General features: G+C 45.2%; 1 protein-coding gene across 1 annotated transcript in view; it reads right to left on the reverse strand.

The window, feature by feature from the left end:
- Positions 1-11,969, reverse strand: part of slit3 (slit homolog 3 (Drosophila)) — a 192,499-nt gene extending 180,530 nt beyond the window's left edge. Inside the window, exon 1 of the mRNA XM_030367896.1 lies at positions 11,198-11,969. Coding sequence (XP_030223756.1) covers positions 11,198-11,388 — 191 coding nt within the window. The 5' untranslated portion in view covers positions 11,389-11,969. The remainder of the gene's footprint in view (positions 1-11,197) is intronic.
- Between the last annotated feature and the right edge of the window lie 5,801 nt (positions 11,970-17,770).

The raw sequence follows: 17,770 nt of genomic DNA on the forward strand, positions 1-17,770 counted from the left end.
TCCTTGGCTCTTTTTCCTAATCGCCCCCATTCACAGCCCCCCCCCCCCCCCCCAATCTCTTATCCCTCTCTTATGTCTTATCTCTTTCACAGCTGACTTATCTCATGCTGTTCATGTCCTTGGTGTTCTCTCTCTCGCCCTATCTCGCCCTCTTATATCTCAATCTTTCACTCTCACACTTTAACATTCCTCCCCTTGTTTTACACCCCCCCACACCAGGCTAATCTCTCCATCCTTATCTTGGTTGGTTTTTTGTTGAGGCTTTTTTGGGTCGCAGTGGAAAGTTCTGCGGTTTCCAGGGTAACAGCTCTATGCTCTAACAAACAATGCTAGCTCAGGTGCAGCGGGAACCCTCTCCAGCAATAAGCATGAGAGGTGAAGGGTCAAGGAGAGTAGCACGGCCATGTAGGGTGGGTGGTCTGCACTTCCGGCACACATAAGGACCTCAAATCCCTTGAATATAATTGTTATTGTTTTATAAATATCTGAGGGTAGATTTATTACAAAATTTTTATGAACAAATGTACCCTTAAACTTGAATCTGCTACAACAGTTAAAACAAAGTAAATGATAGATATTCGCCCTCTCACGCTTAACAGTACTGGGATTCAAGGCTGGAAAGTACTTTTGCAGAGTTCTATGCAGGAATATTGCAGCTACGTACATGTACTTCACTTGAGTACATTCTATATTGTATTCTATACATTCTATAATTTATTATAGCAGGCTAAAGTATGTTCACCAGAGTCGAGTTATCAAAAGTACTAAACATTTAACATTTTAGAAAAAAAACGCTAGTTAAATTGTAACATACATTTTGTATACTGGTATACTTCCCCCAGATAGGAAGGCAAGCCAGGAAGAGGAAAGCAGAAAGAGGAAGACACCAATATGACATCAAACTCTGACGGTGGCCGTTTTGAGCAGCTGGGCTGTTAAAGTGTCAGCCAGCCGGCAGTATAAAGTAGCACTCAGCACCATGTTTACCAGGCCTGCTCGCTGCCACTCAGCCAATTAACAAGCTGCACCAAAGCAATATACTGCTCTCTGTTGTCTGCACCACCCGGAGAGGCTAGGAGTCTGTCTGCATGCGTGTATGACGTTGTGTGTGTGTGTGTGTGTGTGTGTGTGTGTGTGTGTGTGTGTGTGTGTGTGTGTGTGTGTGTGTGTGTGTGTGTGTGTGTGTGTGTGTGTGCGTGCGTGCGTGCGTGTGTGTGTGAGGGAGGGAGGGTCCTTATGTATAGTATTTTATTTCCAAGAACACCTGCTTGTCAACCAACCACAAATACAAATACACACACACACATGCATGAAAAACACCCGACAAACAAACAAACAAACACACATACAAACACACATACACACACACACACATACACACAAACAGAAGTGAATAGACACCTCACAGCTGACCATTTAAACCAGTAAACTGTTTTGCTTGTGGGCCGGTTCGCCTGGCAGGCTTCAAATAGATCTTCAAGACACAGAACAGTGTGCTAATTCTAATCTACACAACACACACACACACACACACGCACACTCACACACACAAACTCAAATGGGTGAGCATATAACGACAGGGAGACACAGAATAAGGGTGAATTAAAGAATGAATGAAAGAATATATATTTTGAACAACTAACTCTTTCTAAAAAATGATACGAAAAAAGATATTCTGAATTCTGATTAATCTTCCCATGTCTCTCTCTGGCTCTCTGTCAAAGTCGGTTGGTCTGTTAGTTTCTGGTGCGGAGGTAATTGTAAATGTTATCTCTTTACTTTCCTTATGTCTCTGCCACTCTGTCTCAATCTCCATCCCGCTCTCCCCATTTTCCTTGGATGTCTTTCAGACACTAACAAACACTCACATATATAAACAAACACATACACACACAGACACAAACAAACACACACACACACACACACACACACACACACACACACACACACACACACACACACACACACACACACATCCTTTCACTTAATTGTGTTTTTATCTCTCTACTCTTGCGTCCTTTTCCCTGTCTTTCATCCTCGGTTGTTCATAGTCCAACGCTTGGCTTCAGCATGCGTTTGTTTCCTGCTTTAATCTCATGTCATTTTCCCCTTGGTCTCTCACACATCTTTCCTTTCCATTATTTGCCTTTTTCTTCTCTCTGCTGACAAATTTGAATGTGGACCTCTGTCCAAATTCCGAGCCGTCTCCATCTATACTGACTCATAAAGAATATACATATTACAATCCCACTCAACCATTAGTTAGACACTTTTAAAGCCAAGGAAACCAGTTTTAAAAACTGGGTTCCGATGTGAACAATTTGTATTTAATCTTAAATAACTTCCAGCTGCAGAAGATATCCGATGCTTTCCAGTGTTAAACAACACTGGAACACTCAAACTAACACTCAAACTATTTTTTTCAGTTTGAAAGGTGTGCTAATGTGTATATGCTGCTATGTTGCTGTATCATAACTGTAAAAGCAAGCCAAGGAATATGGCTATGAGGTATATGGACCGGATCAGGACAAGACAACTGAGTGGTATACAGAATTGATTTGAGACACTTAGCTTACGTAAAAAAGGGTTCATTTTCAGTCAATGAAAAACAAACAAACAAAAAAAAGTGAAATTATTAGCTACACATATAAAAACGTACGCCTCGTTCTTTCACTCTGACTCTCTCTAATTCTCTCTTCCCTCTTTGTCTCAGCAGGTGTGTGAGCAGAAAGAGAGAGCAGTGTGGTTCCTGTCAGATACAGTCATGCCAAGTTTGAATTAGGGCTGAATGATGTTACAGACCCCTTTGGGTCTGTACAGATCAAACAGAGACATGCACTCAAACATCCACTAAAGAAGTGGTCCAAGAACACACATGGACTTAAAAATAGTCAAGAATCACACATAAACACTCAGACAAACACACACATACACACAGGAAACTTTGAAATGTATCTATATATTATATATATAGATACAGATATATATAGATATAGATATATATATTATATATATCTATATATATATATATACAAATCTATACATAAAAATAATAGATTTTTAATAAATCAGGTATCATTTTCAGTCCTTCAATTGTTCCCATCTGTTAATTGAAGATGTTTTACACTTGTCAATGTCTTGTTTATTGCCGTTTTTTGCCAGGCTTGCTCCGCCTCTGTCTCTCTCTGTCTGTCTGTCTGACTGTCTGTCTGTCTGTCTGTCTGTCTGTCTGTCTGTCTGTCTGTCTGTCTGTCTGTCTGTCTGTCTGTCTGTCTGTCTGTCTGTCTGTCTGTCTGTCTCTGTCTCTCTCCCTGGTGCTCACTCTCCCAAAAGTCCCCTTCAATTTTAAGGTCACTTTACCCCGTTAAACTTCATTGTTCGGTGCCACTGGTGGCCGTCTCATGCTCGTGGGACCATGTCAAGGAGTCATTGGCCTGCATCACTTTTTATACGCCTTTTTATATGGCTGTGAGTTAACAGGCGTGTTGTAAAGGGTTATGAAGTGTTGTAAATTGTTGTAAAGCCATGCAGTGTGTCGGGCTGAGTGAGGCTGCTGAAGTCCTTCCGTGCTTTTCACCGCTCCGTCTACCTGTGGACTTCAAGTAATCCCGATACCAGGAGGCGATGGGACACACTACGCTGAGTGGGTAAGCACCATACAGCTGGGGCTGTACTGCCAAGGATTTAGGGGCCTGGGGGAGGCAATGGAACACGCCCGGAGAGACAGAGGAAGACTGGGAGGAGGTGAAAAAGATATAGAAGAAGGCATAAAGAGGACTTTGAGGCTAGGAGGAACTGTAGACAAAGAAAAGAGTGAGAGAGAGAGATACAAAAAAATTACAATCATTCTCTCTCTCTCTCTCTCTCTCTCTCTCTCTCACTCTCTCTCTCTCTCTCTCTCTCTCTCTCTCTCTCTCTCTCTCTCTCTCTCTCTCTCTCTCTCTCTCTCTCTCTCTCTCTCTCTCTCTCTCTCTCTCTCTCTCTCACATACACACACACAACCACAGATACAGATACAAATACACTAATGGCACGTAGGATTTGAAATAGATGCACACAGTGGATAGCACTTTGCAGAGGAACATTGACTCTGTTTTAATGCAAATAACCTGTTGCTTAGTGACAGTGGCCCTGTCAAGCAGCTACACTGCCTGTTAACATCAAACTCTAGGAATATATCACACTTCGACACTCAGTTACTATCTATCTCTCTCTCACTCTCTCTCTCTCTCTCTCTCTCTCTCTTTCTCCATCGCTTTGTCTCAGTATTGTTCTCCCTTGGTCTCTCGCTCTCTCTCTCTCTCTCACACATTGTCTCTCTCACTCACACTCACAACCCCTCTCTCGCTCACACAAACACATACACACACACCCAAACAAACCCTTGCACTGAACCCTGACAATCCTGACTCATTCTGAGGAGTTTTGTTATTTCCTCTATAGGTTCCCTCATCGCATCCTAGAGCTCAAATCCTCGGGTGTTAGACTGTAAATGACAGATATACGACGGACATTGGGGATCAAAGCTAGCTCCTTCAGGCTGGTAGCCCAACGCTCTAGACAATATATGATCATTTGTTTAGCAGACAACCTACGTGGATTCAGATACATGTCAGTGAGGAGCTAGTAAGGGTGAAGGTAACTTAAATTACATTTTATTTGTATAGCCCTTAATCACCATTACAGTTTCAAAGGTCTTAACATGCCGAATATCTCTGATCTTTCTCAAGGATGATTACTGGTAAGACTGAAGACATTGGGGAAGTGACTCGCGACTTGGAATCCATTTCCTACTATACATTCATACCCTGTACGTGATTGATACGGTGCAAAACACATAGTGCCTCCTCTATTCCCAGAAGGGGCGGAGCCAGCTCCAGAGGGCCAGCCAACCAGTCAACTGGCTGGAAAAGGGGTCACCTGACCAAAATCACTTTGGAGAAGCCCATCGCCCAGTCACCCAGAAGCAGTGGCCTCTCATTAGGCCTTAACCTCCCCGCGTGCTGCCCGGCGTCCCCCAGACTGAAGGAAAGCGAAGTCTTTAACCGGAGGGCTGCGGACTGTTGCCACAACACGGCGCGTTTCACGGAGCAGCCAGCGAGGAACAGGGGAATCCATTGTGCTTTGTGCATCCCGGCATCGCGACACAAGTTGATCGCCGTAAACGCCTCAACCTCGTCTCACGTGTTCCGCATCCCTGCGTCACACAAAAGCACCGAATCATACGGGGTACGGCGGACAGATTACATACGGCCCAACCCGGGGAGATCAGGCCTTGTCAGTGAGTGTATGCATGGAAGTGAGAGCTATTCATATCAACAACGTGGGCTTCGGGGGGACACAGCTGCGCTCTGACAAACTAATACCATTCCCTAGGAGGCGCGCCGGCCCTGCCAACATGGATTCATAATGATCATTATAATGGGATAATTGGACCTGATTAAGTCAAGCGCAATACAGTAGGCTGGGTGTCCAGAAAATATCAGCACGTAAAGTAAAGCGGTAGGATAGTCTAGCCAGTGATTGACACCCAGCCGAAAGTTTTTGGGTTCGAAACCAAATTGTTTGCTGTGTAAGACGATGCCTGATGACCTATGTGCTTCTTCAGTGTGAGATACACTTTAAGTCGGGTTGTATAAGCATAAGTAGTCGACCTCCAGAGATGTTTCATTACACTCACAGAAAACCTGGGTTCAGAGCAAAGGGTCGGCATGGTAACAGATGAAATCAACCTGACGTGCGTTGATGGGTATCCTAGCGGTGGCATCCGCGGAGGGTAGAAGCGTCTCTATAGTAAACGGATGAAATGCCAAACATTTCACACTAACTGGGTCCAAACACGAGAGCCCGGCTGGATGAGATCAACAGTGATTTAACTGTTTACAGGAGTCTCGGCTGTAATTATAATTAGTTAACGAGATGAGGATTATGTCACACAAATGATCCAGTGTGTTACTGGCACGGGTCGGATCCACAGGCCTGAAGAAGGGCCACACATACACACACAAACATATACGTCTGCACATGCATGCACACACACACACACACACACACACACACACAAATAGACACACAACCAACAATCGCACTCTCTGACACACACACACACACACCCACACCCAATAAACACTCCCACATTCACGTGCACGTGGACAGATTCCGATCCCACCATGGAATGTTGTTCCATAGCAGAGGGTGTGGTGGTCAGAACGTCCATCGACCAATCAACAAACTGCTGTGATAAGAGCCAGGAGCTAAGGCCTAGGAGTGTGTGTGCGTGTGTGTGTGTGTGTGTGTGTGTGTGTGTGTGTGTGTGTGTGTGTGTGTGTGTGTGTGTGTGTGTGTGTGTGTGTGTGTGTGTGTGTGTGTGTGTGTGTGTGTGTGTGTGGAGGGGGTGGGTGGGGGTGTGGAGGGTTGTGTTTATGTTAGGACACACACACACACACACACACACACGGCCGTTTCCTACTGTTATGTGCAGACTGGTGATTGGCAGGCGGACAGGAAGTGGGAACTGTGAAAAGGCTAGAGGCTGCTGGCACCATGTGGGACGAGGGAGGCAGCGAGAGAGAGAGAGAGAGAGAGAGAGAGAGAGAGAGAGAGAGAGAGAGAGAGAGAGAGAGAGAGAGAGAGAAAGAGAGGGAGAAGATAGAGATATAAGAGAGACAGTGACAAGAGAGAACGAGAAGCAAAAAATAGAGATTTAGACAAAAGAAGACATACAAACAACGAAAGCGGGGGAGAATGAGAATCCGGAGGAAGAAGATATGGAGAACAGAGAAGAATGTCATTCATTGGAGAAGGACAGAGAAACTACACTGCAAATGAGAGACAAAAAGAGAGAGATGGTAGAGTGACTTTGATAAGCTGGAGCAAAGCTATCGGAAGTAAAAAGGAAAAAAAGAAACCAACAGCTCCACCCTGGTAAGGACCTTGTGAGAGTGAGAAAGAGAGAGAAAAGTGGAAGGAAAAAGGGACTGAAAGATGGAGAGAATGTTCCAAAGCAGGCCAGCGGAAAGCGGAGAAGGTGTTGCCGCTTTAAAACCTGCCAGTACGACCTCTGAGTTTGGGTTGAAGTTTGGGAGGGAAAAGAGAAATCGGCAGTAAAAAACACAATTAGTGTGTGTATAGTCAGTCACGATCGGCAGCCATCCCACCCTGTAGCAGTCATCTCTCTCTCTACCCACCCCCACCCCATATCTCCCTCCCCCTCTCATTCTCCCTCCATTCTAAAACACAGACACACACACATACACACACACTGTCGTGCATGCGGGTGCACACATTAAACATGTCTATTCATGGAGACCGACTCTTGATTGCAACTCAATCAACTCTGAGTGCTTGCGTGTGGGTGTCGTTTGTTTGATTGCAGCACCCATAGGGCAGGTGTGAATTGGGCTCAGGGGAGTGAAGTCTGTATTTTCCATTTTATTTACACAACCTCGTTAAGCTCGTTAAGACCTTTCTCCCCCTCCTCCCCCTCCTCACAAATACCATTCACTCAAATTAGATGCAAATGAGGTCTCAAGTGGTCTCCCAAGGACCACTGGCCTGAGGTAATCTGCTGAACTGTGTGTGAGTTATTCTGTGTGTGTGTGGTAGTGTCTTTCTATGCGTGCGCCTCTTCACACATGCATGTGTAACTTCTGCTGCAGTGTGTGGGCACGTGTATGTCTGTGTGTGTGTGTGTGTGTGTGTGTGTGTGTGTGTGTGTGTGTGTGTGTGTGTGTGTGTGTGTGTGTGTGTGTGTGTGTGTGTGTGTGTGTGTCTGTGTGCTTGCGTGTGTGCGTGCGTGCGTGCGTGCGTGCGTGCGTGCGTGCGTGCGTGCGTGCGTGCATGTGTGTGTGTGTGTGTGTGTGTGTGGGCAGGGATGTGCATGCACTGAATCAGCAGCAGGAAGTGAACAGCTCAAGGCCAGGTGATCCTGGTTAACCTCTCCAGCTCTGGTGTTTACCAACATATTCATCAAACCATGACACACGGCTCCAAACAAAACATGTGTTCTTGTTCTACAAAACCCTGTGTTTTTTAGCTAACCCTCAATTAATGCTGTGCAATTGATGGATGCTACATGAAGCATGTAGGGTCAAACTGAATTGCAATTGGCTGGAAACAAATGTTCCTTATCCTGTAAACAGCATGATATCATATATCAAACGAACTGTACAAACTGGTCTGTATCAACTGAAAACTGAAGCTCATGCTGTTTAACATTTTGGTTCATTGATGACAGAAAACAATCTTTCAATGAACATGAAATGATGCCACCAAAGTGAGAATGACCGTCGGTGATGAAAATAAAACTCTGAGGGAGTCTTTATTTGAGTTCTGTCCAAGCTAATGCAGACCTCCATTTCAATCCGGTAGGAGGCATTGGAGCAGTGGTTACCACTGACTATTAGAGCAGCGTTTTGCCTCATGTTAGGACAAGCTCCAGGAGGTCAGTGCCCCAGCACTTGGTCCCTGCCCTTCTCCTGGTGATCAGAGGACAGATTCCCCACCAGGGACAATTGGAACTTTCGTAGGTTTCTAAATTCTCTAAATTCCTCCTGGACACTCCAAGTCATTTTGTTCGGAGCCAAAGGTTTTTGGCATATATGTACGATGTAGGATCTTACAATCAGTTAAAAAATCGGATATGTTTCTTTTAAATGTGGGTTTATAGCAAAAAAGAAAGAAATAGAAAATATGCATTCTTAAAAACGTTCTGTGCTATGATTTATATAGAAGTTATGCTTTCCTGATTTCTTCCCTGTACAACATCCGTTATGTCTGAAACGTAACACTGGCTGAGCTAACGTCGTTCTACTTTAGAGGCAGTGAGAGAATGAAGGAAAACAAGGCGAGAGAGGGACTTCTCAAGAGGAACCTGAAGTGCACAGGGACCCATATTGTTTACTGGTGATGTAAAGGTATATTTCCTATGCCAATAAAAACCCTTTGGATTGGAATGAATTGGGTAGGAGTGTGAGAGAGGTGAGGTAGAAACGAAGGGAGGGGATAGACAGAGGTAGAGGCTTAGGCCCAATCCCATTTCTACCCCTTACCCCTTCCCCTTACCCCTCCCCCTTGTTTTGAAGGGGTAAGGGGAAGGGGTAAGGGGTAGAAATGGGAATGGGCCTTAGAGGGCACACAAACGGAAGGCAGAAAGGTAAGGGACAGAGAGAGACAGAAGGAGAGGGGGCAAGAGATACACAGGTCCAGATAGAGAGATAGACAAGAGGAGAGAGGGGAAAAGATCGGCAGAGAAAGAAAGAGAGAGAGAGAGAGAATATGGGCCGAAACACAGCTGAATTCTCAGGAAACTGACCTGGATAAATCAAGTCAACATAAACACAGACCCTCAAGACCACCCCCTGCTTGTTAGGTATGTCCATGTGTGTGTATGTGTTAGTGTGTATGCAGGCGTGTGCACGTGCGTGTGGGTGGCGCAAGTATGTGTGTGTGGGTGCTTATGTGTGTGGATATGTGTGTGTTTCTATTTGTGCATTTATGTGTGCATCTGTGTGTGTGTGTGTGTGGGGGGGGGGGGGGGGGGGGGGGGGGGGGGGGGGGGGGGGGGGGGGGGGGGGGGGGGGGGGGGGGGGGGGGGGGGGGTATTCAGGGCCCTCTGCTACCAGGGGACTCCAGTGAGAGGCATGTGATCTACTTATCCAACCATCAGTCTACTCAAATTATTTATTTTTCCAGGGTGTAAATGTCCTGGGGTCCAACAGAGAGGGGGGGGGGGGGCACTGTGTAAAAGCCAACACGACCTCTGAGGTCAAGGCAGCCCACAGGGTTGGTGACTCTCATCCCCTTACACACGCACTCACACACACACACACGCACACACACACACGCACACACACGCACACACAGCATACATAGGAATGCATACATCTAAACAACACATTGTTCAAATCTCTTCTTCCACGATTAAGACAAACCTATCATAGCACATGGTCAGTGATAGTAAGCAGGTAGACCTCCACGCAAAGACATCAGGCCTTCCATTAAACCCCACCATGAACATAAACGCCAGAAACACAAGCAAACATCAAACATCAAAACTAAGGCTTCCCTCCAACGACCCCCTCTTTCACGCACACACACACACACACACACACACACACACACACACACACACACACACACACACACACACACACACACACACACACACACACACACACACACACACACACACACACACACACACAACACACACACATTCCTAGTTAACTGATTGTGCTTGTTGTTCCAGGTCTGTTGGTGAACCCCCGCGGGGTTTTTAAGCGGGTCCGTTATCAAGCATAATGGCTACCATACCCTCAGAGCGTATCGGTCAAGAAGAAAGCGTGTCTGCGCACGGTGCATAAATTTGCGTTTTGCGGTTTAAGTGCGTGAATACGTGTCAAGGTATCGGAGGGGGAAGGGGGGGAGAGAGATGACAGACAGTTGTCGGCTCCCACTTCCAGAAGCTCGGTCAGTGTGACGACTTCAAGCGAATAACTGAAACCGATTCAGATTTAGCTGTTTAAGTTACCTAAGTCCTAATATGGGGATGTAATGCTATTATGGCGAGCTCTTCGTGTTCACTTGGGCCTGTATGAATTAATGTGGAGATAGACGTGTGATGTCCGAACTAAGACCGCGAGAGTGATTAAATGATTGAATGAAATTCAATCACTTAATTTCAAACTTTGAACCGCTTCTCACTTTTAGTGAAAGCTTTATGGAAACCTATAGACTTCTATTTAGTAGGCTACTGCTTTTAAACGATTTATTGTTTTTTAAATTGCTCATCTATACGCATCCCCTCTGCCAAATGTATTGTTTTATTTAACCAATCAATCACAAAGATGCAAATTAAAATCACAAGTTTCACAGCCAACCATGATTGTAGGCCAGTGTTGTAGGCCTATTTGGTGAGTTGGACATCATCATTCCAGGTATTATAAAGCCAGGTGTTTATTATACAGCCATCACTCCGCAGCCAACATAAGACGGTCAGCTTGAGGAGCGCAAGTGAGGAGACGCGTCTAAACTAACTTTTTTATCAAGAAGGCTACCACCGCACTTTGGTACAATAGGTCGGGATGAGTTCGAATGGCAAACTATAGATGAATCCCCAAGATAAATGAAACAGGATTGCCTCTACGATACGAAGGATTAGAAAAACAAGATATGGTCATAGGAAATTAACACTTACAAGCGTTCCGCGTTCCTGGGTATTCCTTTGGGCACGGATTTAAATCCCAGACCTTGGCAGTCCACATGAGAGCCAGAGCAACTGCATTTGTGGGGGCATCCGTTCACCGACACGACGCACAGCAGCAAGCTCAAAACCAGTGGCCAAAGCCCGCCGAGCGCAGCCCGGTCTCCCTCCCTGGACGGAGCCATGGGATCCACAAACACGCACACACACGCTGGAAAGTCACTCAAATCCGCGGAAAGAAATAACTCCTTCTGTAGGTCCTGATGGGATGTTGCGTTTCGATATCAGAGATAAGCGATGGAATGAATTAAACAACTGTCAACTGAGCGGAACCTCAGAATGTAATTGTTGTAGAAGTTGACCCAAGTACCCAAAAAGTTTGGGAAGCGTGCTTGTTCAAATGCTCGTCCGTGTGCTCCGTTTTACTGTTACTACTGAAGAAAAAAGTGAAAAATAGATGAATCACACGTGACGCAAACTTGGAAAGTTTACTCTGCAAAATCGGCCGTACATCGTTCAGCGCTGCGTAATGATCAACCTCAACTTTTTTCAGTTGCAAAAAGTCGTGTTCTCAAAAAAAGTTAAGAAGCCAGACAACTTTTCAACGCGTGAAAAAAAAACTTCCGATGCAACCAAACATCATTTACCAGTGAACCCGGGAGATTGGCGCTAAAAGTCCAAGATTCCCGTTATATTAAAAAAGGTTCTGCAGTGGCGCAACGCTAGACTGGTACGCTGGGAGTAGTGAGAGCGAGTCAAACAGTTTGGTACTTCAATCTCCCCAAAACTCACAGTCTCTCTCTCTCTCTCTCTCTCTCTCTCTCTCTCTCTCTCTCTCTCTCTCTCTCTCTCTCTCTCTCTCCCTCTCTCCCTCTCTCCCTCTCTCCCTCTCTCCCTCTCTCTCTCTCTCTCTCTCTCTCTCTCTCTCTCTCTCTCTCTCTCCCTCTCCCCCCTCTTCCTCTACCCCCTCTCTCTAGATATTCTCTCTCTCTCTCTCTCTCTCTCTCTCTCTCTCTCTCTCTCTCTCTCTCTCTCTCTCTCTCTCTCTCTCTCTCTCTCTCTCTCTCTCTCTCTCTCTCTCTCTCTCTCTCTCTCTCTCTCTCTCTCTCTCTCTCTCTCTCTCTCTCTCTCTCTCTCTCTCTCTCTCTCTCTCTCTGATGTCATCAGAAAGTAAGAGTGAAGCGAGTTCCACTAACTTTCCCCGACCCCTCTCTCTCTCTCTCTCACTCGTATCTTCTCTGAAGAAACGCAGTCCAACATGATGTGACCTTACCACACAGGTATAAGAATCCAAAGCATCTCTGACGAACACCATGTCAACTGTCTGCTTTCTTTATTTAGCTCGAATTTTTTTTTTTGCTCAAGTTATTTATTCGAATGAATTTCAAAGATTCCTATCTTCCCCGTGGCCAGCTGTGTTATAGGCCTATGTATTTATTATGACTCTTGGCAACCCTTGAATCTTTTTCCGATAAATTGTCCTTGTCAGGGCAGCTCTCTACAAAACGGCAGTCCATCATGTCATACTGAGACATCTGTGAAAGTTGGATTATACGCATACAACGATTACTAAAATGACACCAAGAAATTGTTAACTTAAATATGACAAATGGTCAAATGTCGACGTAGCCTAGATCATGTGGTATGCTAATGAGACCCTGGGCGTACCACGCGATCAATTTTGGTTACTTTAATGTCCGTTCAGTCAAATGATATGGATTGCAGAAACAGCCAATTGGTATCAGAAGAATTCTTATCCATATAGCATTGCGGCATGGATTTGGGCATAGTGATTCATAATGCAAGTAAAGACTGTGAGTCTAACAACTCTGTTCTGTCTAATTTGATATCCTATATGCTGGTCTATACTTAAATAGCATACGCTCCTTCTTCATGTTGCAGTAATGCTGCTGCCCCCTACTGGTGAAGATACGAACTGCACATGGTCTGGTCAGCAACACTCAGCTGCGAACAATGAAACGCCCTGCCAGCAAATCAGTAAAGTTTAAATTATTTAATTTCCCCCAAAATATGTTTAACCATGTCAATGAGTATCTTAGGTCCGAGATTATAAAATGATATTCAACGTTCACAATTTAAATATAAACTGTTCTTTTGATACCTTTTTCCTCAATTCATTTTCCGCTAGGACCCAGACTGACATTTATTTGCACAAATTACTGAAAAATTCGTTCTCTTTTAATCAGGACAGAAATATCTCTATAAATATAAACCAAAGTCTTGATCTTCTAAATAATACAATCAGAATATTTTGTAATTTCTATCTTGATTAGTCCCCCCATGCCCCACCCTGGCCCCCCCTTCCCCCATCCTCTCTCTCGCTGGGAGCATATGGAGCCAAAACAGCACCAGATGTTTCTAACAGCACTGTTTTTTCTTCCCTTCAGTGTTGTGTGTTTTCCTTCAGTTGATTAAGATATATTTGTTCTTTAGCCACCTCTACAATTATTCATTGCAGCCACACACATGTACGTACACACACACACACACACACACACACACACACACACACACACACACACACACACACACACACACACACACACACACACACAAAACAGTATGTGTGTTCATGTGTTTGTGCTTGTATCTCTGCATGTTTGTGTGCACGTGTGTATGTGTTGTGTGTGTGTGTGTGTGTGTGTGTGTGTGTGTGTGTGTGTGTGTGTGTGTGTGTGTGTGTGTGTGTGTGTGTGTGTGTGTGTGTGTGTGTGTGTGTGTGTGTGTGTGTGTTTCCATCTCACAGACAGGTTTCTTATGCAACCTCGCCTCTAAAAGTGAGGAGGGAGAGGGAGAGAGTAGTTTTTCTCCTTCCTGGGCTTTAGTGAAAGTGAATATTTGTGTTGGACGGAGCATGTACACAAAGAGCTGAGGGATGGACTGACCTGCTTCCTTTCCAAGACCAAAAAGTTTGATTAAATACCTTCTTTCTTTTCATATCCATCACCACAAAGGCACAAAACTAACTTTTCTTTCTGCTCCATTTGTTAAAAGATTAGCGAACTGTAAAAACTGGAACACCCCTTTATCTCATTTTCAAATTCTCCCTCTACCCTCTCTCCTTCTCTCTCTACCACCCTGTCATGCTATCTCTATCACGCTCTCTTCCTGGTTTCCTCTTTCTCCCCTCTCGCTCTCTGAAAACATAAAATCGACATGCGTGAACACAGGGCAGACATCACGCTGTTAGAGACAGATCGCATTAAAGACATTCAGATATCCAAGAAGTGGTACTGCGTTGAAACCCCAAGGTCCTCACCCTTAAGCTGCTGTGAGATGCCTTAACCTCTACCTGCTCCATATTATTCAGACAGGTCCTATAGACTCGATTTGTGGCCCTAAAGTCCTGCATCAGGATAAATATCTTCCCATCCACGTGTGCATGCAGGTGTGAGTTTTGGCGTGTGTATGTGTGCATGTTTTTGTGTGTAAGAGAGAAAGACTGAATAAAGGAGTGCCTTTAAATAGGCTATGGTAAATCATCATCCATTTGGTCACACACACACACAAATGATTGATTATGGAGACACTTGATTCTGAGGTCAGCCGAAGACGCTTTTGGTTAAAGACTGAATCACAGAATAATACCAAGAAACTAAACGCACCTAAGATGAATGACGAAGCCTAGGGCCGGCAACATTTGGTGGTTGTTCCCCCACGACTTGGCGTAGGTCGCTGTACAGATGTTCAACCTCACAGGCCGGAACGCCTAGGCTTCAGGGGGTCCGCACGAGCATGTAGCACCGTCAATTCCCGACAGCCAATCACAGTGAGCCGTGGGTGTTCCGAGGCGCTCCTGGAGGAAACCCCGGGGGGGGGGGGGGGGGGGGGGGGGTTGTGGGATTGCGCCTGGCTCCTGGCCACCCTCTGACCCCCTCCGACCCCCGTCTCATTTGTCTTCTCTGCCAATCACTTCCTCTCCTAGCGAACGGAAACTGAGGGTCCTAGTTTCCTCGCGGACCCCCTGACCTCCCGGTGTTGTTTCCACGAGGGTTATTTAATCAGGGAAATATTGTTCTGTGTAAAAACAGACAAAGTGACAGGGTAACCGCATCTCTCCCTCTCTCTCTCTCTCTCTCTCTCTCTCTCTCTCTCTCTCTCTCTCTCTCTCTCTCTCTCTCTCTCTCTCTCCCCCTCCCTTCCATCTCTCGCTCCATCGCTCTGCCTCTCCCCATCACTCACTCACCCACTCCTTCCCTCCCCATCCTTGGCTCTCTCGGCCCCTCTCCCTGTCTCCCCCTCTTCTCACCACCCTCTCTCTTAGCATTAGTCGGATTGACGTATAATTACTGGAAAGTTTTGCATTCTCTTTTACCCATTAAAAGAATCTCATGTCTGATCCCACATCAATGTCCCCTGCTGCACAGCTTTGTGTGTACTAGTGTGTGTCTGTGTATGTGTGTTTGCATTTGTATGTGTGCATATTTGTGTTTCATTGCTGATTTTATTAGGACCGGTCGTTTGCTATTGACATTTGTAGCCCCGAAAGTACTGCATCATGGTGGTTTTCTTCCCATACACTTCCATGCATGCGTTCGGGTGCGCTTGCAGGACTTTGAGTAGGGGACTGTGTGTGTGTGTGTATGTGTGTGTGTTTGTTTGCGCGAACGTGTGTCTGTGTGTGTGTGTGAGAAAGATATTGTGAATGAAGAGGTGCCTTGAGAAATCCTATCGTAAGCATCATCCATTTGAACACACACACACACACACACACACAAAATCATAAAGCACTATTTCCCTTGAGAACAAACTAAATATAAAAAATAAAAATAGGCATGGAATGCAGAACAGAAACCCTCCAACCCATTCATAACATCTACCGATAAAACAAAAAAAGGAGATAACTGATGACGATGACTGCATTTTATTTTTATCTTCAAAGAAACTAAATATGAGCACTGCAAAATCTACCACCGTCAAGAGGCAGTGAACCCAGGAAGGTTTGCTTGTTTTTGTTTGGTTTTCTGAGTGCAGGAACACATTCAGCCTGTATCCGAAGTGATTTATAGTGGTCTGTTAGATACAGGTCATTAAGGAGCTGGTAGGGTAAGACATTTTGCTCTTGGACGAAGGTAAAACCTTCAGACTTGGAGTCACACAGGAGAGCTTAATGTAGAACGCACCTGTTCTGGGTCAGCCTGCCTGCTACAACAGCCTTCTGGGGATGGTATTGCTTGGCAGACTAGAGAAAAAGGATTTAGAAATTCTTTACTTCATCGTTCAATAATCGATAGAACGCTCACATAAAGTCTTATGTTTATCTTCAGACACAGACACATGCACACACGACTGATAACACACAAGTATGCACATGCAAGCATACACACGCACACATGCACACACAAACACACACACACAAACACACAAATGCACATACACACACACACACACACACACACACACACACACACAGTTAAATAATGCCATATGTCTGCGCTGGTATCTTAGTTTCATTGTAAGGTTTTTTCATTCCCCTCTCCATGTCTGAGCATGATGGATGGTCTAATTTACTAGAGAAATATTACACACACTCAGACAAACACACACACACAGGCGCATGCGCACACCCACACACCCCAATACAAAGGCACTTGCGCACACTCACTCAGAGACACACACATTTACATACATCCACACATATATGGCCACATGCACACATTAACAAAAACCCACACACTCACAGACTTGTAAATCAATGTGCATTTATATATGTGCATGTGAATGTTGCAAGACCAGCAATGCAATACATTCTGAGAGCTGTTTAAACGCTCATTGAAAATGTATCTCAAGTCTTGAGGAAGGAAAGATGTCTTGGTGTTTTAGTTTTATATTTAGTTTGTGTGTGTGTGTGTGTGTGTGTGTGTGTGTGTGTGTGTGTGTGTGTGTGTGTGTGTGTGTGTGTGTGTGTGTGTGTGTGCGTGTGTGCGTGTGTGTGTGTGTGTGTGTGTGTGTGTGTGTGTGTGTGTGCGTGTGTGTGTGTGTGTGCATGCGTGTGAGTGGGGGGGGGGGGGAGCACGTGTGTACTCCCTCTCTGTGGGGGTCAACCTCCTTCGTCTCCTCCCTAACAAGCTGGGGTCAAAGGTCACGAAGCATATGAAAGTGGCAGAGAAAGAGAGGAAGAGGGGGTGGGAAGATGAAGGGAGGAGAGTAGGAAAGGAACGATGGAAGAACGAAAGGAAGGGGAGGGAGCTAAATGGAGGGCAGTCTGATTAGAAGGCAGGAGTCTAATAGGATCCTGAGGATACAGGGTCCACTGAAGCAACAGGAACCACAGCCGACCACTCAAACACATTACAACACACTTCAAAAGGTATCTTCACCTACAGGTTTGATTGGATTCTTTATTCACCAGATGATAAAGTCATTTTCCAAAACCCCAAACGTTTTTTTCATCCTCTTTCTAATGCTTTGGGGAAAACAAAGATCTCCTTTTCTACCTTCAAGTACTTTCCTTCCTTTATTTTTTGCTTTCTACCTTCCTTCTTTCATATATTCCTCAGTCCCTCCCTCCCTTAGCTCACTCTTTCTCCATATCTGTCTCTTCTC

This window comes from Gadus morhua, chromosome 10 (genome assembly GCF_902167405.1).
Source record: "Gadus morhua chromosome 10, gadMor3.0, whole genome shotgun sequence".
NCBI lineage: Eukaryota > Metazoa > Chordata > Actinopteri > Gadiformes > Gadidae > Gadus > Gadus morhua.